This window comes from Chiloscyllium punctatum, chromosome 39, assembly GCF_047496795.1.
Source record: "Chiloscyllium punctatum isolate Juve2018m chromosome 39, sChiPun1.3, whole genome shotgun sequence".
In the NCBI taxonomy this organism is placed as follows: Eukaryota; Metazoa; Chordata; class Chondrichthyes; order Orectolobiformes; family Hemiscylliidae; genus Chiloscyllium; species Chiloscyllium punctatum.
This window is the reverse complement of record NC_092777.1, coordinates 37,831,991-37,855,379: the sequence shown is the minus strand read 5'-3', so window position 1 is coordinate 37,855,379 and position 23,389 is coordinate 37,831,991. Positions and strand designations below refer to the sequence as shown.

The 23,389-nt window shown below is 41.6% G+C and overlaps 1 protein-coding gene across 3 annotated transcripts in view; it reads right to left on the bottom strand.

The window, feature by feature from the left end:
- Nucleotides 1-23,389, bottom strand: part of LOC140463959 (alpha-1,6-mannosylglycoprotein 6-beta-N-acetylglucosaminyltransferase B-like) — an 864,396-nt gene that overhangs the window by 15,442 nt on the left and 825,565 nt on the right. For all 3 annotated transcript variants that reach the window (XM_072558468.1, XM_072558467.1, XM_072558466.1), the window contains one exon: nucleotides 10,807-10,923. In XM_072558468.1, the coding sequence (XP_072414569.1) occupies nucleotides 10,807-10,923 (117 nt within the window). The remainder of the gene's footprint in view (nucleotides 1-10,806; nucleotides 10,924-23,389) is intronic.

Genomic DNA, 23,389 nt, shown 5'->3' with positions numbered 1-23,389 from the left:
TTCATCCTGTCTGAATTTAATTTCTATTGAAGTGAACACTAAAAATAATCCAGGATTGGTTGCTGATTCCCCATCACCCATTTGGTACAATCATTGAAGGTGAATTTCACTCTGAGTAGCCAGCTTATATTGTTTATCTCCATTACCTTACAAGTTAATAAATGACCAACAATCAAGTTTGTTGAATGGTTCTGACCATAGCAGAAACAATTGAAGAGATGCATAGACTTGAGAAAACACCCTGAAAAATGGGTGATAGGCAAAGAATTTCTCCTGGAAAGGTGGCTCAAAATATTCTAATAGTTCAGAATTCAGGCTGATTGAGTAATATTTACTGGGCAGATATTCTGAGCTGCCCAGGGGCGGGAGAAATTTTGGCCAATGCACTTGTGGAGTCTGACTGCACAGCATACCATTTATCTCTGAGAAGACACCCTGTTCCAGTGGCTAGGTGGTGATGCCTGAGCATGGGTGAGATAGTGCATAGTAGGTGAGGAAGCTCCTGATTCCTTTGGAGTGGGGTTCTGATCTTGGGGAGGTGAAGTGGTCAGGTACTTGTTTATCTATGGATGCAGTCAGACCTTTGGGGGTGGTGGCTATTCTGCTCATGCTGAGGGGGCAGGGGTCATGGCGATCTAGGGAAGGAATCTAATTATTCCTGAGGTGAGTCTTCGATCTCAATCTTGAACAAAACTGATCACAAGGGAAATCTTTGCACCCTAGGGTGACTGACCTTAATTCCAGGGTGGGTCAGAACATGTTCAAGTGCAGGTTTGCAGGGGTGGTATAGGGGTTAAAACTGAGAAGGGAAGCAAGTTGACCTCGTTGGCTGAGAGGAAACACTTTGATTTCTCTTGGCTCTTAGGTAGTACTATAAAGCTAACTTTCTCGTGAAACTGCCCTTGCTTTCCACAGGTTGACAGTTTTGCTAAGGCCCATGAGACCCAGCCAACCAGGGTTGAATTTGGAAGACAAGTTAAATATCATACAAGATCTCTCATACTAATATTGAAATAACCAAACTATCTCCAGGGAGGCGCATGGTTGTATATGGGTCTGAAAGCATTGACATTGAGTCGTATTATAAATAGCACACACTCAAAGATGTCATGTGGATTTGTAGGCAGAACATTTGGGATCTCAAAGGAGAGAACCAACGTTTGGTCATTTTCAAACTCTCTGCAAGAATGTCTATTACAACAATGTAATGCGTAACAAGTTACTGACATGTAATAAACTATATCAGCCACACGAGACCAAGCAAGGAATGTAGTTCTCTGCACTCAAAGAGGATGATGATTACGAACAACAAAAACTGAAATTGCTGAAGAAACTCTGGAGAGGAAACAGAGTTAACATTTCGAGTCCTGCTGAGTTGCTCCATTAATTTTTGTTTTTGTTTCATATTTCCATGGCTGTACAATATGGTAAGCACTGATCTGAATTTGATTTGACTGATTGTACCACAATGGTGAGTGGTGGTGTGAAATCTTCATTCAGCTTTAAGTTGGCGAAAGTGAGGACTGCAGATGCTGGAGATTAAAGTCGAGAGTGTGGTGCTGGAAAAGCACAGCAGCTCAGGCAGCATCTGAGGAGCAGGAGAATTGGTGTTTTGGGTAAAAGCCCTTAATCAGGAATCAGCTTTAAGTCACCTCCTCAAATGGTAGTCAGCAGCAGGGAAGACCTGAAGATTTAAGAACACTCCAACCCTCTTGTGGCAATCCTCAACAAAAGAATATTTCAGTGAATGGTAATTCAGACCTGACAAGAGATGCACTGCAACAGGACAGTTAGCAACTCCCTGGAGAAAGGCAATTAATGATTTCAAAGCAAATACAGGCTACATCATATGATGGTGGTCTATGGGAATAGGCCTGAGTTTGGATTCAGGAGTGAGTGAACAGATATCAGAGGCTCTGTGAAGCAGGTCAGTGAGTCAGTTGTTAGCACTACTACCTCACAGCGCCAGGGACCCAGCTTTGAATCCAGCCTCCGGTGACTGCCTGTGTAGAGTTTGCACATTCTCCCCATGACTACATGGGTGCTCTGGTTTCCTACCACAGTCCAAAGATTTGCAGGTTAGGTGGATTGGCCATGCTAATTTGTCCACAGTGTCCTGGGATGTGTAGATTAGGTGGATTAGCTATGGAAGATGCAGGGTTACAGGGATAGGTTAGGGGATGGATCTGGGTGGGATGCTCTTTGGAGGGTCGGTGTGGACTCGATGGGCCGAATAGCCTGCTTCCACAGTGTAGAATTCTCTGATTCATGTTTAAAATCCCTGGGCAGTCAGGGGAAACTCTAAAATGGTTTCATAATCCATTTTGAAAAAGTGAGAAGTTAAAAAGATTACTGACAGCTCAGATCAAGCATGTTGCCAGAATGAGCAGGCAGTATGGAGCACAACTACAGAAATGGAAACAAAATGCCCATGAAAGAAATATTAAACCAAGGTTGCAGACTCAGGGACATTGCAAAGCCACTAATTAAAGTAATAATGTTGCGCAAATTAAAATCGAAGCAGGAAGATATTTTGGAAAACTTTATTCAGGTCATGGAAAAGGAGAATGTCTGTCATAGGAGCTGTGACAAAGGCGGGACACATTTATTTAAACTACAAGGAGAGGAACTAATTCAGTAAAATCATAATTAAAACAGGAATCATTTATGAAAGCTACACATATAATGAAACACAATAATATATTTTCCTTAAAACTACCGGTAAACATCGAGAAAGAAAGATAATATTTACTTCACTGCAACATTTGAGCAAAAGGGACAATACATTTCCAAAAATTAGTATTCGTCTTCTGATACCTGGAGTTTTTCTCCATTACTACTTTCCATAAAGAGATAAATCAGCACGGTAAAATAATTGCCTGCGGGTATATTTCTCCCCGTGGAATTTCTCCTGTTGCAATTCAGTGACAGCATGTGTGTAAGACTTAAGATATGAGCATCTTACCAAACAAAAGTGCTCACATTAAATTCTGCTCAGTGTACCTTTTAATTCAACACCTCAAAATGAAATGGATTTTCACACAGCCACTTACCGTGAGTTATCATTGATCTCAATGTAAAATATGCAATCCTACGCATTCAGCAACAATTTCAAAGCAAAGCATAACCTCAAAGCAATGCTTATCATTAAAACCTCCTGTTTTCAAATTACCTGTTAAAGTCAAAAGTTAATGTGGAAACCCATTATCTCATTAAATGACTTATCTTCTTGGATAATATTTATCCCTCAATCAACATCTCTTCCCAAGAATGTAATAGTGGCTGGGTCAATTAATTTATTCAAGGCAAGCTTAGATAGATGCTGCAGTCAAGAGCTATGATGGGCAGAAGGAAAAGTTGAGTTGAGATCACAAAGCAGTCAGCCATGATCTGACTGAATGGCAGAGCAGTCCCAAAGGGCAGAATGGCCTACTCCTGCTCCTAAGTCCTAAGTTTCTAGATTTCCAGTCAACTTTGCAGACACTGAAAATTAGCCATGAAAATTGCAGAATCGCATTTCCTTCAGGTGTTTTGGAGTTATAGGAAAAGTAAAATGACTAGATCACTTGTCAAGATGGCGGCACAGTAGGACACTCCAATGGGAGCTACTCAGCTCCTTTGATTTATTTTCCATTTTCTTCTCTTTTTTTTCCCACGACAGCTCTTTTTGATGTTTTGTCCTGATGCAGAGTGAGCTGGAAGCTTGGAGCAGAGTGGGCTGGAGACCTTAGCAATACAGGGATAGCCAGAGACTGGAGACCCGAGTACAGCAGGGATAGCCAGAGACTGCAGACCCGAGTACAACAGGGATAGCCAGAGACTGGATACCCGAGTACAACAGGGATAGCCAGAGACTGGAGACCCGAGTACAGCAGGGATAGCCAGAGACTGGAAACCCGAGTACAGCAGGGATAGCCAGAGACTGGAGACCCGAGTACAACAGGGATAGCCAGAGACTGGAGACCCGAGTACAGCAGGGATAGCCAGAGACTGGAGACCCGAGTACAGCAGGGATAGCCAGAGACTGGATACCCGAGTACAGCAGGGATAGTCAGAGACTGGAGACCCGAGTACAGCAGGGATAGCCAGAGACTAGAAACCCGAGTACAACAGGGATAGCCAGAGACTGGAAACCCGAGTACAACAGGAATAGCCAGAGACTGGAAACCCGAGTACAGCAGGGATAGCCAGAGACTGGAAACCCGAGTACAACAGGGATAGCCAGAGACTGGAGACCCGAGTACAACAGGGATAGCCAGAGACTGGAAACCCGAGTACAGCAGGGATAGCCAGAGACTGGAAACCCGAGTACAACAGGGATAGCCAGAGACTGGAGACCCGAGTACAACAGGAATAGCCAGAGACTGGAGACCCGAGTACAACAGGAATAGCCAGAGACTGGAGACCCGAGTACAGCAGGGATAGCCAGAGACTGGAGACCCGAGTACAGCAGGGATAGCAAGAGACTGGAAACCCGAGTACAGCAGGGATAGCCAGAGACTGGAGATCTGAGTGGTGCGGGAATAGCCAGTGATCGGAAACTGGTGTGGGCAGTCAGCGGCTTGTGAACCCAGTCAGATGACATGTGGAAGCCCTTGCACTGATCTATTTTCAGCCCTTTATAGAAAGACTGTATTGCTTATCTTCTGAACTATATTTCTCATGTGTTGTGGTTCTGTTCGCCGAGCTGGGAATTTGTCTTGCAAACATTTCGTCCCCTGTCTAGGTGACATCCTCAGTGCTTGGGAGCCTCCTGTGAAGCGCTTCTGTGCTGTTTCCTCTGGCATTTATAGTGGCCTGTCTCTGCCGCTTCCGGTTGTCAATTCGAGCTGTCCACTGTAGTGGCCAGTATATTGGGTCCAGGTCGATGTGTTTGTTGATAGAGTCTGTGGATGAGTGCCATGCCTCTAGGAATTCCCTGGCTGTTCTCTGTTTGGCTTGCCCTATAATGGAAGTGTTGTCCCAGTCGAATTCATGTTGCTTGTCGTCTGTGTGTGTGGCTACTAAGGATAGCTGGTCGTGTCGTTTCGTGGCTAGTTGGTGTTCGTGTATACGGATCGTTAACTGTCTTCCTGTTTGTCCGATGTAGTGTTTTCTGCAGTCCTTGCATGGGATTTTGTACACTACATTAGTTTTGCTCATGTTGGGTATCGGGTCCTTTGTTCTGGTGAGTTGTTGTCTGAGCGTGGCTGTTGGTTTGTGTGCTGTTATGAGTCCTAGTGGTCGCAGTAGTCTGGCTATCAGTTCAGAAATGCTCCTGATGTATGGTAGTGTGGCTAGTCCTTTGGGTTGCGGCATGTCCTCGTTCCGTTGTCTCTCCCTTAGGCATCTGTTGATGAAATTGCGAGGGTATCCATTTTTGGCGAATACTTTGTATAGGTGTTCCTCTTCCTCTTTTTGTAGTTCTGGTGTGCTGCAGTGTGTTGTGGCCCTTTTGAATAGTGTCGTGATGCAACTTCGTTTGTGTGTGTTGGGGTGGTTGCTTTCATAGTTTAGGACTTGGTCTGTGTGTGTCAGATTGTGAATGAGCAAAAATGGCCTTTGCAGTGATATGTACTTCTTGTCAGATGTGGGAGTTTAAAGACAGTTTAAGGGTTACTGCAGATTATATCTGCCATAAATGCTGTTGGATGCAAATCTTATCAGATCGAGTGGATTAGTTGAAGAGACAGATAGAAGTGATGAGGAATTTGTAACAGCAACAGTATGTGATGGATGGCAGTTATAGGAAAGGGGGGAAAGTCTCATATACAGTCATATAGAGGGTTAATTCCAGGAAGGGCAAGAGAGGTAGGCAGCTAGTGCAGGAGTCTTTTGTGGATATACCCATTTCAAACAGGTATGATGTTTTGGAAAATGTAGGGGGTGATGGATTCTCAGGGAAACGTAACACGAACAGCCAAGTTTCTGGTATTGAGACTGGCTCTAATGCAACGAGGGGTACGTCGGCTTCCAAGAGATCAATTGTGTTAGGGGATTCTGTAGTCAGAGGTACAGACAGACGTTTCTGTGGCTAGCAGAGAATAAGCAGAATGGTGTGTTGTTTCCCTGGTGTCAGGATCAAGGATGTCTCAGAGAGGGTGCAGAATGTTCTCACGGGGGAGAGGGGCCAGCAGGAGGTCATCGTCCACATTGGAACCAATGACATTGGGAGGGGAAAAGTTGAGATTCTGAAGGGAGATTACAGAGGGTTAGGCAGAAATATTAAAGGGAGGTCCTCAAGGGTAGTAATATCTGGATTACTCCCAGTGCTACGAGCTAGTGAGGGCAGGAATAGGAGGATAGAGCAGATGAATGCATGGCTGAGGAGCTGGTGTATGAGAGAAGGATTCACATTTTTGGATCATTGGAATCTCTTTTGGGGTAGAAGTGACCTGTACAAGAAGGACGGATTGCATCTAAATTGAAAGGGTACTAATATACTGGCAGAGGAATTTGCGAGAACTGCTCGGGAGGATTTAAACTAGTAAGGTGGGGAGGGGTGGGACCCAGGGAGATAGTGAGGTAAGAGATCAATATGAGACTGGTACAGTTGAGAACAGAAGTGGATCAAACAGTCAAGGCAGGCAGGGACAAGGCAGGACTAATAAATTAACTGCATTTATTTCAATGCAAAGGGCCTAACAGGGAAGGCAGATGAACTCAGGGCATGGTTAGGAACGTGGGACTGAGATTAGATTAGATTAGATTACTTACAGTGTGGAAACAGGCCCTTCGGCCCAACAAGTCCACACCGCCCCGCCGAAGCGTAACCCACCCATACCCCTACATCTACATCTACCCCTTACCTAACACTACGGGCAATTTAGCATAGCCAATTCACCTGGCCTGCACATTTTTTGGACTGTGGGAGGAAACCGGAGCACCCGGAGGAAACCCACGCAGACACAGGGAGAACGTGCAAACTCCACACAGTCAGTCGCCTGAGGCGGGAATTGAACCCGGGTCTCCGGCGCTGTGAGGCAGCAGTGCTAACCACTGTGCCACTGTGCCGCCCACAACCACTGTGCCACTGTGCCGCCCACATCATAGCATCATAGCCCACATCATAGCAATTACGGAAACATGGCTCAGGGGTGGTCAGGACTAGCAGCTTAATGTTCCAGGATACAAATGTTACTGGAAGGATAGAAAGGGAAGCAAGCGAGGAGGGGGGGTGGCATTTTTGATAAGGGATAGCATTACAGCTGTGCTGAGGGAGGATATTCCCGGAAATACATCCAAGGAAGTTATTTGGGTGGAACTGAGAAATAAGAAAGAGATGATCACCTTATTGGGATTGTATTATAGACCCCCCCAATAATCAGAGGGAAATTGAGAAACAAATTTGTAAGGAGATCTCAGCTATCTGTAAGAATAATAGGGTAGTTATGGTAGGGGATTTTAACTTTTCAAACATCGACTGGGACTGCCATAGTGTTAAAGGTTTAGATGGAGACGAAATTATTAAGTGTGTACAAGACAATTTTCTGATTCAGTATGTGGATGTACCAACTAGAGAAGGTGCAAATCTTGACCTACTCTCGGGAAATAAGGCAGAGCAGGTGACTGAGGTGTCAGTGGGGGAGCACTTTGGGGCCAGTGACCATAATTCTATTTGTTTTAAAATAGTGATGGAAAAGGATAGACCAGATCTAAAAGTTGAAGTTCTAAATTGGAGAAAGGCCAACAGTATTAGGCAAGAACTTTTGAAAGCTGATTGGAGGCAGATGTTCGCAGGTAAAGGGAAGGCTGGAAAATGGGAAGCCTTCAGGAATGAGATAACAGGAATCCAGAGAAAGTATATTCCTGTCAGGGTGAAAGGGAACGCTGGTAGATATAGGGAATGCTGGATGACTAAAGAAGTTGAGGGTTTGGTTAAGAAAAAGAAGAAAGCATATGTCAGGTACAGATAGGATAGATCGAGTGAATCCTTAGAGTATAAAGAAAGTAGGAATATACTTAAGAGGGAAATCAGGAGGGCAAAACGGGGACATGAGATAGCTTTGGCAAATAGAATTAAGGAGAATCCAAAGTGTTTTTACAAATATATTAAGGACAAAAGGGTAACTAGGGAGAGAATAGGGTCCCTCAAAGATCAGGAAGGCGGCCTTTGTGTGGAGCCACAGAAAACGGAGGAGATACTAAATGAATATTTTGCATCAGTATTTACTGTGGAAAAGGATATGGAAGATATAGACTGTAGGGAAATAGATGGTGACATCTTGCAAAATGTCCAGATTACAGAGGAGGAAGTGCTGGATGTCTTGAAACATTTAAAGGTGGATAAATACCCAGGACCTGATCAGGTGTACCCGAGAACTCTGTGGGAAGCTAGAGAAGTGATTGCTGGGTCTTTTGCTGAGATATTTGTATCATTGATAGTCACAGGTGAGGTGCCAGAAGACTGGAGGTTGGCAAACATGGTGCTGCTGTTTAAGAAGGGCGGTAAAGACAAGCCAGGGAACTATAGACCGGTGAGCCTGACCTCAGTGGTGGGCAAGTTGTTGGAGGGAATCCTGAGGGACAGGATGTACATGTATTTGGAAAGGCAAGGACTGATTCGGGATAGTCAACATGACTTTGTGCGTGGGAAATCATGTCACACAAACTTGATTGAGTTTTTTGAAGAAGTAACAAAGAAGATTGAGGGCAGAGCAGTGGATGTGATCTATATGGACTTCAGTAAGGCGTTCGACAAGGTTCCCCATGGGAGACTGATTAGCAAGGTTAGATCTCATGGAACACAAGGGAACTAGCCATTTGGATACAGAACTGGCTCAAAGGTAGAAGACCTTTGGTGGTGGTGGTGGGTTGTTTTTCAGACTGGAGGCCTGTGACCAGTGGAGTACCACAAGGATCGGTGCTGGGTCCTCTACTTTTTGTCATTTACATAAATGATTTGGATGCGAGCATAAGAGGTACAGTTAGTAAGTTTGCAGATGACACCAAAGTTGGAGGTGTAGTGGACAGCGAATAGGGTTACCTCAGATTACAACAGGATCTGGACCAGATGGGCCAATGGGCTGAGAAGTGGCAGATGGAGTTTAATTCAGATAAATGCGAGGTGCTGCATTTTGGGAAATCAAATCTTAACAGGACTGATACACTTAATGGGAAGGTCCTCGGGAGTGTTGCTGAACAAAGAGACCTTGGAGTGCAGATTCATAGCTCCTTGAAAGTGGAGTCACAGGTAGATAGGATAGTGAAGAAGGTGTTTGGTGTGTTTTCCTTTATCGGTCAGATTATTGAGTAGAAGAGTTGGGAGGTCGTGTTGTGGCTGTACAGGACATTGGTTAGGCCACTGTTAGAATATTGCATGCAATTCTAGTCTCCTTCCTATCGGAAAGATGTTGTGAAACTTGAAAGGGTTCAGAAAAGATTTACAAGGATGTTGCCAGGGTTGGAGGATCTGAGCTACAGGGAGAGGCTGAACAGGCTGGGGCTGTTTTCCTTGGAGCATCGGAGGCTGAGGGGTGACCTTATCGAGGTTTACAAAATGATGAGGGGCATGGATAGGATAATTCGACAAAGTCTTTTCCCTGGGGTTGGGGAGCCCAGAACTAGAGGGCAAAGGTTTAGGGTGAGAGCGGAAAGATATAAAAGAGACCTAAGGGGCAACTTTTTCACGCAGAGGGTGGTACGTGTATGGAATGATCTGCCAGAGGATGTGGTGGAGGCTGGTACAATTGCAACATTTAAGAGGCATATGGATGGGTATATGAATAGGAAGGCTTTGGAGGGATATGGGCCGGGTGCTGGCAGGTGGGACTAGATTGGTTTGGATATCTGGTCAGCATGGATGGGTTGGACCGAAGGGTCTGTTTCCATGCTGTACATCTCTACGACTCTATGACTCTATGACTCTATGACTCTATATCGTGAAACATCCCAGTCCATCACGCAATCCAGCCTTCCATCCATTAACTCTGTCTATACTTCCCACTGCCTTGGGAAAGCAGCCAACATAATCAAACATCCCTCCAACCCCAGTTATACTCCTTTCCACCCTCTTTCATTGGGCAGAAGATATAAAAGTCTGAATACATGTAGAAAGATATTCAAGAACAGTTTCTTCCCTGCTGTTATCAGACTTATGAACGGATCTCTCAAATGTTAATATTGCTCTCTGTCTCTACACCTTCTCTGCGGCTGTAACACTGTATTCTGAATTCTGTTCTGCTACTCTGATGCATTTTGTATGGTACGATTTGCTGGTATAACATGCAAAACAACACATTTCACTGTATCTCGGTACATGTGACAACAATCAATCAATCAATCCTTTTCTTTATCTTCCTTTCTGTATTTAACTTGACATTGAATAACAGATTAGCTCGTCATCATCACGTTGCTGTTTGTGGAAGCTTATTGTGCACAAATGATTGTTGTGTTTCCTACAACACAGCAGTGACTACACTTGAAAAGCATGTAATTGGCTGTGAAGCTCTTCAGCATGTCTGGTGGTTGTGAATGTGGGTAGACTGATGCTGCCACCAATCCTCTTTCCTTTGACTCGGTCTAAGGGCCTATTTGGTTTACAGCAGTAGACGATCAATTATTGTTGAATCTCAACAGGATGAAACTCTTGTCTTAACAAGATGTGGTTTACAGTATGAGAGTAATTAGATACAAGTTACATTAGTTTGTTCGATATTATTACTAGGGCTACCTATAGATACAGGTCTTCTCTCCCTGAGCTCTTAATACATCATGCCTTTTCCCACACAAGCCAGTATGAAATCATGAACCATATCATACAATGTTCTTTCTCAATGGGGGTCTTTCTTCTTTCTTTCTTTCTATTGTCCTGAAACATAACCATACCTTGGTTGCTGAAATTGTCCTTACAGCTGATGCCAGTTCCTCTGTATTATTGAAATCCACTGTCCATACATGTGGTTTACCAATGAAATACTCAGTGTATGGATGCTGTGAGGAAACCTTGAAACAAAGAAAACAATAGATTCAGTAATTTGTTTCTCCAAATTTGATGTCAAAATAATGGCGATGTTAATATTGCTTTCTGTTTTTCACTCACAAATGCCACATCAAAATCAGATGAGAGGCAAATGTTCTATAAACTGAAAAATCTAAACCTACTGGAGAAGATGTCCCTTTTTGCCATGAACTTTATGAAAATAGCATACTGCTGTATGGCTTCCCAATTGAGTGGTTAGAGTGGCTGAATTTCCTACACCTGTATGGCAGATGCATGACTGTGTTGGCTGACACTTTAACTGCAATTTAGGTTGGCAGTCTATAACTGATAAAGTGCTGCTGGGAAATGAACGATTTACACTCCATGTCAATGACTTAGATGAAGGGACATTACATTCTGATGAAGTTAAATTTTCTGACGACACAAAGACAGGTAGAAATGTATGTTGTCAAAGAGAGTTTGCAAAAATAAAGTCACCATAGTCCCAGAGGATTGCTTTCCCATCACAGTGAGATGACTGATGGTGTTAACCTGAGGGTCAGCACACCTGTGCTGTTTGACTCTATGACCTCAAATGAGGGGAAAGATTGAGAAGGAAAGCCCTTCATGGCAACCTCACGCTGTTGGCATTACTCTACTTGAAAACCAGCCATTGAGACAACTGAGTCGAAGAGTGTGGTGCTGGAAAAGCACAGCAAGTCAAGCAGCATCCTAGGAGCAGGAGAGTCAACATTTCAAGCATAAGCTCTTTACCAGAAATGAGGGGTGGCCCAAAGGGGTTGAGGGATAAATGGGAGGGTGGTAGGGATGGGGGGAAGGTAGTGAGAATGTGATAAGCCAATGAAGTTGGGAGTGAAGGTGATAGGTCAGGGAGGAGGGTGGAGTGAATAGGTGCATTTCCATACATGCCATCTACTGTATCCGTTGCTCCTGATTTGGTCTCCTGTACGTTATGGCCTACTTGCAGAATGCATCAGAGAACATCTCTGGGATACACGCATAAAACAACCCCACCACCCTGTGGCCGAACACTTTAATTTCCCCTCCCACTCCGCCAAGGACATGCAGGTCCTGGGCCTCTTCCACCACCAAACCTTTACCACCTGACGCCTTGAGAAAGAATGCTTCATCTTCCACCTTGTGTCCCTCCAACCACATGGGATCAATGTGGATTTCACCAGTTTCCTCATTTCCCCTCCCCCATCTTATCCCAGATCCAACCTTCCAACTTGGCACCACCCTCTTGATCTGTCCTACCTGTCCATCTTCCTTCCCACCCATCTACACCACCCTCCTCTCTGACTCATCACCTTCACCCCCAACTTCATCTACCTATCACATTCTCAGCTATCTTTCCTCCCCTCCCATTAATCAGCCACCCTCTCATTCCTGATGAAGAGCTTATGTGCGAAACGTTGATTCTCCTGCTCCTTGGATGCTGGCTGACTGGCTGTGCTTTTCCAGCACCACAATCTTCGACTCTGATCTCCAGCATCTGCAGTGCTCATTTTCTCCCAATTGAGACTACACAGCTAACCAACCCTTGAAAACGAATTATAGACAAGTTTAATGCAAAAAAAAGATTGGTAGATGGACATCATCGTTATTGTTTGCCAAACTTAGACATTATGTGTTCTTAATTGAGAAAAGTTATAATTGAGTTAGAAGCAATTCACAGTAGTTTCCCTTGACTCATTCCTGGAGATGAAGGGGTTGTCTTCTGAAGAAAGATTGAACAATTGGACCAATACCCATTGGAATTTAGAAGTATGTGAGGTAACCATATATAAAATCTGAGGGGACTTGACAGGGTGGACATTGAGAGGATGTTTTCTGTTGTAGAGGAGAACTGAATCAGGGACAATGTTCAAGAATAAGGAGTCTCACTTTCAATAAGGAGAGAATATTTTTCTCTTTGACAAATCTTAGTTGTGGAATTCACTTCCACAGAATGTAATGGTGGTTGGGTCAACACGAACACAGAACAGTACAGCAGAGGAACTGGCCCTTCAGCCCACCATGTCTGTGCCAACCATGATGCCATTCTAAACTAATCCCATCTGCCTGTACATAGTCTGTATCCTTCTATTTCCCCATGTTCATGTGTCTGTCTAAATGCCTCTCAAACATTGTTATTGTATCTGCTTCTACCATCTCCCCGGCAATGTATTTCAGGCATCAACGACCCTTTGTGTAAAATAACCCATCTTGCATATCTCCTTCTGTGGTGACCAGAACTGCTGATAAATAAATTATGACAGATAGCGTTAGATAGATTTTTGATAGACAAGGGGGTCAAGAGTAATGGTTGACAGACAGAAGTATTCAGTTGACACCACAAAGCAATCAGTCATGACCTTATTCAATTGTAGAGCAGGCCTAAGGGGCTGAATGGCCTACTCCTACTCCTAAGTCCCATGTTCCTAGATTTCTAGTCAACTTTGCAGGCACTGAAAATTAACCATTACCACTATGGAGTCTCATCCTTCAAATTTTAATTGTTGATGGAGATTTTAAAAAGTAAAATGACAAACGTTTACTTCTATTTAATTAAATCTTCCTTTCCTTGTCTTTGTCTCTCGTTTTGTCTTTAACTTGACATTGAATTTATCTACATTAAATTGCACTTCTTTCAATAATTGCGCTATTAATTTCAGAATTGTTCAATCTGTTTGGTTAAGGAGATACACAGATACCAATATCTTGATACCTGGGTCTGAATGGACTATGGGTACTTTTTAACATTCAATTTGTAGAGCAAAACCACTTCAATGTTAAATGGGACGAGCTAGTCTAATCAACAGTGGTGGTGTTTATTTGCCTGCCACAACAAGTTTTGGGCCATTATTTCCAGGCACACTATGTTTTGATTGATAATTTCATACATTCAGTCAGGGCATAATATTAGGGATCTGATTGTTTGTATGTTATTTATTCAAATGCATTTGGGCAGAATGTGCCCGTGAGCCTCTTTAATACATTGAAGAGTGTTGAACACATACCCTAGTCCAGTTTGGTTATTGCTGATATAAGGACTGAATAGGTTTTCAGTGTTCTGAATACAGTCTGCCCTTTATCTTCACTGTCAGGCATCGAATTCAATCCCTGAAGTGTCAGGTTCGCCTCAACAAGATTTGTATAATGTTGTACTCAATGTCAATGCTGTGCAAGATACAGAATAAGCACTTCTCAAATGTTCAAATTTACATGGAGAACATCAGTTGTACAACTTTATTTAGGAAGTGAAGGTGACAAAAATCAGGTAATCTGAGGACAGTTTGCTTAGTATCTGTTATTAATAAAATGTTAGAGTCTAATAGAAAGGATTTAATAACACAGCATTTAGAAATCTACAGTGTAATCAAATAGAATCAGCATGGCTTCATGAAGGGAAAATTAGATTTAGAATATAGTAGAATGAACTACAATTCTTTAAGGAGGTAACAAGGGGGAGTGTAGATATAATATACTCGGATTTTCAGAAGATGTTCGAAGAGGCACCACACATTAGACTACTTAAGAGCTCATGATATTGGTGGTGGTATATTAGCATGGATAATAAATGGAAACTCATAAAAGACAGAGTTGGGCTAAGAGGACATTTTCAGGAAGCTGTAACTAGCGGAGTGCCACAGGGATCAGTGCTGGGGCCACAGTTAATGCCAATATATATTCACGAGTTGGATGAGAAAAGTGAATGTACTGTAGCCAAGTACACAAAACTATGTGGGAAGGCAACGGATGAGGATAACACAAAGATTCGACAGAGCGAGATGTAGATAGATTAAGCGAATAGGCAAAATCTTGGAAGATGGAATATAATGTTGGAAAATATAAGATTATGCATTTTGGCAGGAAAAATAGAGGAGCTAAATTTTATTTAAGTGAAGAAAGAATGCAGAAAGCTACGGAACAGAAGGAGTTCTCATTTGTGAATCACTCAAAGCTAGCATCAAAGTTCAATGGGTGATAAGGAAGGCAAATGAAATGTTGGCTGTTATTTCAAAGTGAATAGATATAAAAGTAGGAGGATTTTTCTAAAACTGTACAAAGCACTAGTATAGTTGGAAAACTGTGAAGAGTTTTTGGCATTATCTAAGGAAAGATATACCGGCATGGAGACTCTTCAGAGAAGGTTCACTTGGCCAACACCAGCTATGGAGGGGCTGTCTTAAGAGGAGAGATTGAGCAGATTATGCCTGTACTCATTGGAATTTAGAAGAATGAGAATTGACCTAATTGAAACATACAAGATTCTTAGGGCATTAGACAGGATAGATGAAGAAAGGCTATTTCCGTTTGTGGGAGAGTCTAGGACCAGTGGCATAATCTCACAAATAGGATCGCAAATTTAAGACAGAGATAAGGAAGACCTCCTTCGCTTAGAGGCTAGAGAATCTATGGAATTCTTTACCACAGAGGGCAGTTGAGATTGGGTCATTAAGCATATTCAAGACTGAGATAGACAGATTGCTATCCAGGGAGGGAATCAAAAGTTGTGGGGCAAAGGCAGGAAAGTGGAATTGGGGATTATCAGATTAGCCATAATCTCATTGAATGGCAGAGCAGACTCAATGGGCTGTATAGTTGACTTGTTCCTATGTCTTATGATCTCATGGTCTTAAAAAGTCAAAAATGAATAATTTAGATGAATGTGAGGTGCTGCATTTTGGAAAGGCAAATCAGGGAAGGACGTAAACACTTAATAGTAAGGTCCTGGGGAGTGTGGCTGAACAAAGAGACATTAGAGCGCAGGTTCATAGTTCCTTGCAAGTAGAGTCACAGATAGACAGGATAGTAAAGAAGGTGTTGGTGTACTTGACTTTATTGGTCAGAACATTGAGTTATAGGACTTGGGAGATCATGTTGCAGCTCTACTCGGCATTGGTTAGGCCACTTTTGGAATACTGCATTCAATTCTAATCTCCCTGTTGGGGAAGGATGTTGTGAAACCCAAAAGGGTTCAGAAAAGCATGTTGCCATGTTTGGAGGGTTGAGCTATAGGGAGAGGCTGAATAAGCTGAGGCTATTTTCCCTAGAGCATTAGAGGCTAATGGTATGACCTTACAGGCGTTTATGTTCGTGTTACCCACATTTGTGTTGAAAACGTCCTCCATGGAACCAGAGAACTTGCATGAGCAAATATGATTCTATGTGTGATCACATAATGAGAGGTGATCTTAGTGAAACGTACAGCAAGATATAACAGGAAGGATGGTGAAAGAATATTTTCCCTTGTGAGCCACGTTGTCACATTTTTAAAATAAAGAGGGCCCCATTTAAAATGGAGTTTAAGAGGAATTTCTTCTTTCAGAAATACGATAATCTTTGGAATTCTCTTCAGCAGAAAGCATCGAAAGCTTAAGTAATTAAATACAATCAAAGCTGAGAATGCCAGACTTTTGTTCTGCACAGTGTTAAGGGTTATGGGAGGAAAATGAAGGCTGTGATGGAAAGTTGGTGCTGTAGTGGAAGTGTCATTGGAATAATAGTTCACAGGCACAAAGTAATGCTCTGGGGACATAGGTTCAATTGCCACCAAAGCAGCTGTAAGCTTTAAGTTCAATTAATCAAATCTGTAATTGAAAGGTAATCAGCAGTAATGAAGATCATGAAACTATTGCAAAATCCCATCTTGTTACAGAGGAAAGCTGCTGACCTTACCTGCATGTAACTCCAGATCCACAATAACTCTTAACTGACTGCTGAAATAGCCAAGCAAGCTATTCAATTCAGTGGGATTTAGAGATGAGCAATAGATATTAGTCTTGCCACTGATCTCATGAAAGAATAAATGGGTGGCATGGTGGCACAGTGGTTAGCACTGCTGCCTCACAGTGCCAGAGACTCAGGTTCAATTCCCAGCCTCAGACAACTGTCTGTGTGGAATTTGCACATTCTCCTTGTGTCTGCGTGGGTTTCCTCCAGGTGCTCTGGTTTCCTCCCACAGTCCAAAAATGTGCAGGTTAGATGAATTGGCCATGCTAAATTGCCCATAGTGTTAGGTGTATGGTGGGTTGTTCTTCGGAGGGTCGGTGTGGGCTTGTTGGGCCGAAGGGCCTGTTTCCACACTAAGTAAAACCAAATTAGTTTTGAGCCAATTTCCTACACCTACTCCTATTTCTTATGTGTTTATAAAGCTTTGATATTTAAGGAATTTGCTAAGAGGAGAACCATCACCATCTGACTGTGACATTTTAAATAAGGGCATCACTCCCTTCTCAGGGAATATAGGACAATGTTTTCTGCCTTACTAACACCGGAGTTATCTGACACACAGAGTAAGAAAAAAAACACAGGGTGGAACAGCAGGAAAATAGCCCTCCCTTTTACTTTGCTGTGCTATTAGTAGGGCGGCACGGTGGCACAGTGGTTAGCACTGCTGCCTCACAGCGCCGGAGATCCAGGTTCAATTCCCGCCTCAGGCGACTGACTGTGTGGAGTTTGCACGTTCTCCCCGTGTCTGCGTGGGTTTCCTCCGGGTGCTCCGGTTTCCTCCCACAGTCCAAAGATGTGCAGGTCAGGTGAATTGGCCATGCTAAATTGCCCGTAGTGTTAGGTAAGGGGTAGATGTAGGGGTATGGGTGGGGTACGCTTCGGCGGGGCGGTGTGGACTTGTTGGGCCGAAGGGCCTGTTTCCACACTGTAAGTAATCTAATCTAATCTAGTTAAATATGAATCATAGTTAGCATAGTATGTTTTAAATTGGGTTTGGGCTGGTAATAGGGTGCGTGCAGCATTTACCTCAAACAGGAGACTTGAGATGTCCTTGATGTGGATTCCTGGCTCTAGTTTATATTATTTATGTGAGCTATCAACACCGGTCCTGCATCCACATACATCTCTTCTGCGTAACACTTTTAAATGTTCTGCAAATTTCTCCATTGGTCAAAAGTATTTCCAGAATGAGTTGGGAGACAACAGTAGCAATGTAGTTGGTGATTGTGAAGACAGTGGATTTAGAGAACCATCCTGCACCTCTTGTTTTCACACAAATAGTCTTGAACTTTTTTTCAAAAAAATGCTTTTTATTAGCTTCTTTCTCTTAATATAAGTTGTTGTTGCTCGTAAACTGCAGTGGCAGCTTAAGAATTCAGAGAAGGATAAACCCAATTCCTGCTCTAACAAATTTCTGTAGGATGGCTTAAAATAGGTCCTTCAGTTACATAAATACAGTTTGGAAAAAGGTCAAACCCAAATTTATATCATGCCAACCCTTAGCTACATTAAAATGCACCTTATAAGCATCCTTGGGTGCATTCGTTGCTTAAACTGGACCTCATTTTGCCTAATTTACATCTATTATCTGGGTAGAATGTGGTCTAATTTCTACCAATGCAATATTTTTTATTTTAATTCTCAAAAATCACTTTTCAATTTTCATGGAGTCTGGGAGACTTGGTGAAAGAATGAATATGACAGTGGGATCCAATTTCAAAATCTCCCACCTCATTGCCAGAAGTTTTGATTTTTAATTAGTGCCTTTAAGGTGTGACCTCATTTCGTTCACGAGCCTGCACTCTAAATGTCCAATGTCGCCAAAGCTTTGTAGAGATAGGCATGTCCTCATGCTTCTCAACCTGTATAGAGTCAGGCCAGATTTTAAAGTACTTGTGGTTCATGAGCCCTCTGAAATGTCATGAACTATAGTCTGGATGAAGGAATCTTTTGTAAGATAAGTTGGAATGCTCTTAAAAATGATCCCATGCCAAGCTATGCCTCTGCACCCTCATCCTATGGTACAATGTGCCTTCAATGACATCTCATGCCCCTCTATCCCTCTACCCATGGCACATCCATGTCAATCTATGACACATGCTCTTTTAGCCACTATATAATCTGTATAAAACTTAACGATAATAGGATATATTAAAAAAACTTTAAAAGTCATGTATTCATAAAAAATGCTTTCAGTGCAGCTCATTAAAAGTGTCAATTATCCATACCCCTTAAAATCTCAATATCAGAAATTTCAAGCATTTCCAACCTCTTTATCTTGTGAACATCATAAGCATAGTGAAATTTGTAGACTAACTCAGAGAGCTGAAGCTGGCAACAAAGCAATGTTATTCCTGGGGATCAGCTGTTTGTATGTTTTAATGGATGTCTGGACTCTCAGCAAAGAATCATTATGCAATTCTAGACATGAGGTAACATGGAAGGGGACTGTGTGTATTGGGACAGGAGCGATATGGATGGGAGCGATGTGAATCCAAGTTATGTCTCTGCAGCCTATTTTAACTAAGACTCCATAAAGGTTTGAAAAGAAAAATGTTTTTTTTTACCAAAATCTAAAAAGAAACAAACACAGAAATTGCTGGAGAAACTAGGTAGGTCTGGTAGGATCTGTGGAGTGAGGCAGCAGAGTTAATGTTTGAGATCAAGTGACCCTTCTTCGGAGTTAAAAAAGGAGCCTTGTCTCTGATGAGAATTGAATAGGTCCAGTTGGCGTTGGTTTTATGCCTTGCAACATAGATGCAAAAGTGACATGAAATTAGCATGGGATGAACATAGTGTTTGCCTTTACATCTGTTGTCATACAATATAGTGCCCCCAAGCAAGTATGAAAGGGATGATACATTGGTGCATTAGAATTATGCAAATTACAATTTACGTAATCATTTACCAGTGTTTCCAATTTCCTGACACAATTTAATGTTTTGTTTTGTGTTTGGTACCACATTTGCTATGTTTGCTTCTGCAATAGTACAAGATCTATTGCTAGCCACACAACTGAAATCAAAACCATAGATACTGCAATTGTTCTGATTCTCTCAGCAATTAGCATTTTCACTGCCTCTGGGCTTCTTTATGCAGAATCACAGCACCTCTGCTTAGGGGAAGCAGACTGCATGCAGTATGTGTTGAAATTTTTGAGGTATTACAAAATCACTTGCCTTGGTTATGTTCACCAGTGTCAAAGCAAATTGCTTGTTAAAAATCTCTTTTTATTAACAATGCATCATATTTGCATTGTATGTTTAATGTAATAGTACACAAAGGTTTCTTACATTTTAGCTTATAGAATTTCTGGACCTGATATTGAACAAGGTTTATTCAGAGAGTTTTCCTTGTAGTCAGATGCTGCCTGTGGTATAGGTTCCTGATATACTATCTAACAATATTGGAGCTTCCTTATTTCAGGTTGGTGAGACATTAACAGCTGCAACTCTGCGTGCAGACTGTTTCCATTATAAGCCAACTGATAACAGAGGAATAATGTTGCCTAATATTATAAGCTGTACATTGACACAGAGCGAATGCTCCAGACAGGGCTACGTAATTTCTCAAAATAAGAAATGAAACAACTTATTGTATGTGACAAAGGTGTCACTATATCATACATAATGTGTGCATCTTATTAATTGTATTGCCACCAAAATACACTATCATGCATAAAATCTGATATGATACTGCATGGTAAAATAAAGCATCAGGAATATTGCAGCTTCATTTCTGTAAATCTTATGACTCGGGTTCATTAAACTGACAGAATCTGCTTTGCCATGTCCTCTCAATTATTGTCTCACATCTTTCCATTGCATCAAAGCAATTAACATGTTGGATTTCAACCACAATATCGTTTTTGAAGTAATAAATGCAGTATTAAACAACAGTGACAATTTGCTATTGCATTGAGGAGGCTGTGCTTCTATTTGTGTACGCCTTTTCACATTATTTACTGATAGGGGGATTATTTTTCTCCCAAACCAACCCAGAGAAGATACCCATGAAACTTATTGTAGAGCATGTAGGGAGTGCACTCAATGACCACCGAAAGTCAGTAGCTGTTTTGCTGCAGTGCATGCCACTGAGTGGCTCATTTGAGGAGGAAGGTAAACAGCGAGCAACAACTGAGAGGGAAACAGATTGTGAATGAATTAGAAGAATAATTGGAGAAGCAAAGATAATTTGATGTGAGAGGAAAGACACAACAGCAAGGAAAGTAGGACACAAAGAAAATTGTACAATAGCAACCAGCCCTTTCAGGCATTATGCAGTCTACGTCCACCATCAATTCTCTCCACTGCCATTCACACAATAAAGATCAATTTAGCAGCCAATTTGCTTTTGCAGGGTTTAAAATTGGTTGGCACTTCTTGATTGCCCGATTTGCCTGCCTGCTCAAGACCAATTTGATCTCGCATAGTTGGTAAATTGCCATAACTACAAGTTAACTTTAATTATTTTGAAAGAAAGCCAGGAAAATCTGTAGGCCTCTGATTGTGAGTTTCAATGAAACAGCAACCTGGTTAATACACAAAGATGCTTTTGAGATTACTACAAAGTAATGCATTCCATAAACACAAATCTGTTCCCTGCAGCTGCTGGCTGCATGTACTGATATCAGAGCACTTTGTGGTGCAATCAAAACTAAATGACTGAGCTAACTGACAGTAGAATTTCCCATCAATCATTGAAACCTTGTGCACATAACTAATGCATGTGTGATAAGCCAAATATTCTACCATTAATGGATCTATATAAAAAAAATTGATTATAAGAAGACCATAAATACAGATTATCCATATTTTTCATCCTGCTTAACTAAAGCTATTTTCAAACTGAAGGTAGAAGATGTTAAAGCAATCAGCATTACCAACATTAATTAGGATTTACAGCCAAGCATTAGAAAATAGGTTTGACATTGAAACTGTGATTTGCACAGCATGCATACCTATTTCTAAAATGAATGAGGATCATAATTTCAAAACCAGGAGTAGTAAAGTGAGCCACAGTGAAGCAAACTTTAGACAAGAAGAGACCCGCTTTGAGGTAACAAGTGTTCTGGTAACACTTAACATTGATGATTGTTTTAGTCTAATTTCAAATTAAAGCAATAACATGGGGACTAACATTTTTTGGACTGAGTGAAGCTGTTTTAAAACTAATTTGTAAAGAAATTTATTTGCAGTTTCCTGAATCTACCCATTCACATGGTATAAAAGCAATGTACAAATGGAATTGAAGCAACTGAAAATTCATCTGTGCTCTTTAAAATTAACAGCCAGTCCGCACACTTCAGTAAGTAAGGAAAGGAGAATCTATTGCTGTCTCATTCCATTCCGTAACTTCACTGCATACTTACATATATTTTGTTTTTCTATCATATTTCTGGGACTGTATTACAGTGTAAATATCCATGGCATAAAGTCAGAGAAGAATAGAGAATTCATTCATTCACAGTTCCAAATAATACTTACCAATCATTAAGCCCCACTGATTAACTAATGCATGTGGCTGAAAAAGGCTTGTTCAGGTTCCTATTTTACATCCTGTCAATGGAAGCTAAAATCAGTTATAGTTTCACACTGTCTTGAATGAGCCTTATACCCAAAGGGCAGGCAATCCTAACTTGGAAACTTATCTGTTAGCTTTCATTCCTGTCCTCCCAATGCAGAAAGAAGATGCTGATAGTGAAATGGATGATTAGCAAAAAGCCATCCAAATACCATAGTTGCATGATATTTTTATGTTCTAGGATAGCAGAAAACACCAAACCTCATGCCAATGGAAGTGAGAAGCAACAATAAACAGTTTCAGAGCAAGTGAACGTATGAGAAGGGTCTTCTGAGTTCCATGAACCTTTTGGACAGTTTGAAGAACCAACCATCTCCTGCAATGCTGACCCAAAATGGGCACATAGAATAGATGATGTGAAGACATGTGTTTCAGAACCCAGGGAAGCACAACATATGAAATGAATAGAGTGATGGCATATTTAGTATTCATTTGCACTTAAGTAACTTGTGAATATTCAAAATGTTAGTTAAATAAGAAAGTATGCATTTATTTCATGCTAATTCATGTCACAGTCATGTCCAGGCAGATGTGCTGTCAAGTTGTAGGAGGGCTAGTTAGTTTGTTGGAGTGAATGTTTGTTTACAAATGGAGTAGAAGGATGTCAGACTGTAATGTTTAAAGTGGATTGCGTTACACTGAGGCGAAGACTTCAGAGATGAGTAATGATGATTCCTTGTAATTGTCACTGATAACTCCTCTGATTACTGGTCAAAATAATAATCTTTTCTGTATAGTTCCAGCTACCGAGCAAGGACCTTCCTGTCAGACACATCAAAGTACACTCCTCCTGGAACATTAACTTGTGAAAAGTATATGGAACTATAACTATTCTTATCACCTAATCTGGGATGCATAACTATACCCCTCTGAACCTGGGCAGGCAGCAAAAACTTGCTTTAACATCCTGAGTTTTCTATATAATCTTTCCAGTAGAAGCATGTGCCTCATTGTAGTGCTTCTCTGTTGCTGTCACTGTTTGGGTCATTCTAAGAGCAGGGATAGGCTTTATTATGCATAAATCATCTGTTGATTTGAGTCTTTTCATTAAAAGAATCAAAAGGGTAAAATAATGAAAGATGAACACATGATGACAACTTCCTGCATTACAGGCATTAATATAAAGAACATTGATTGTTATCATATACAATATAAACATAAGTAGAA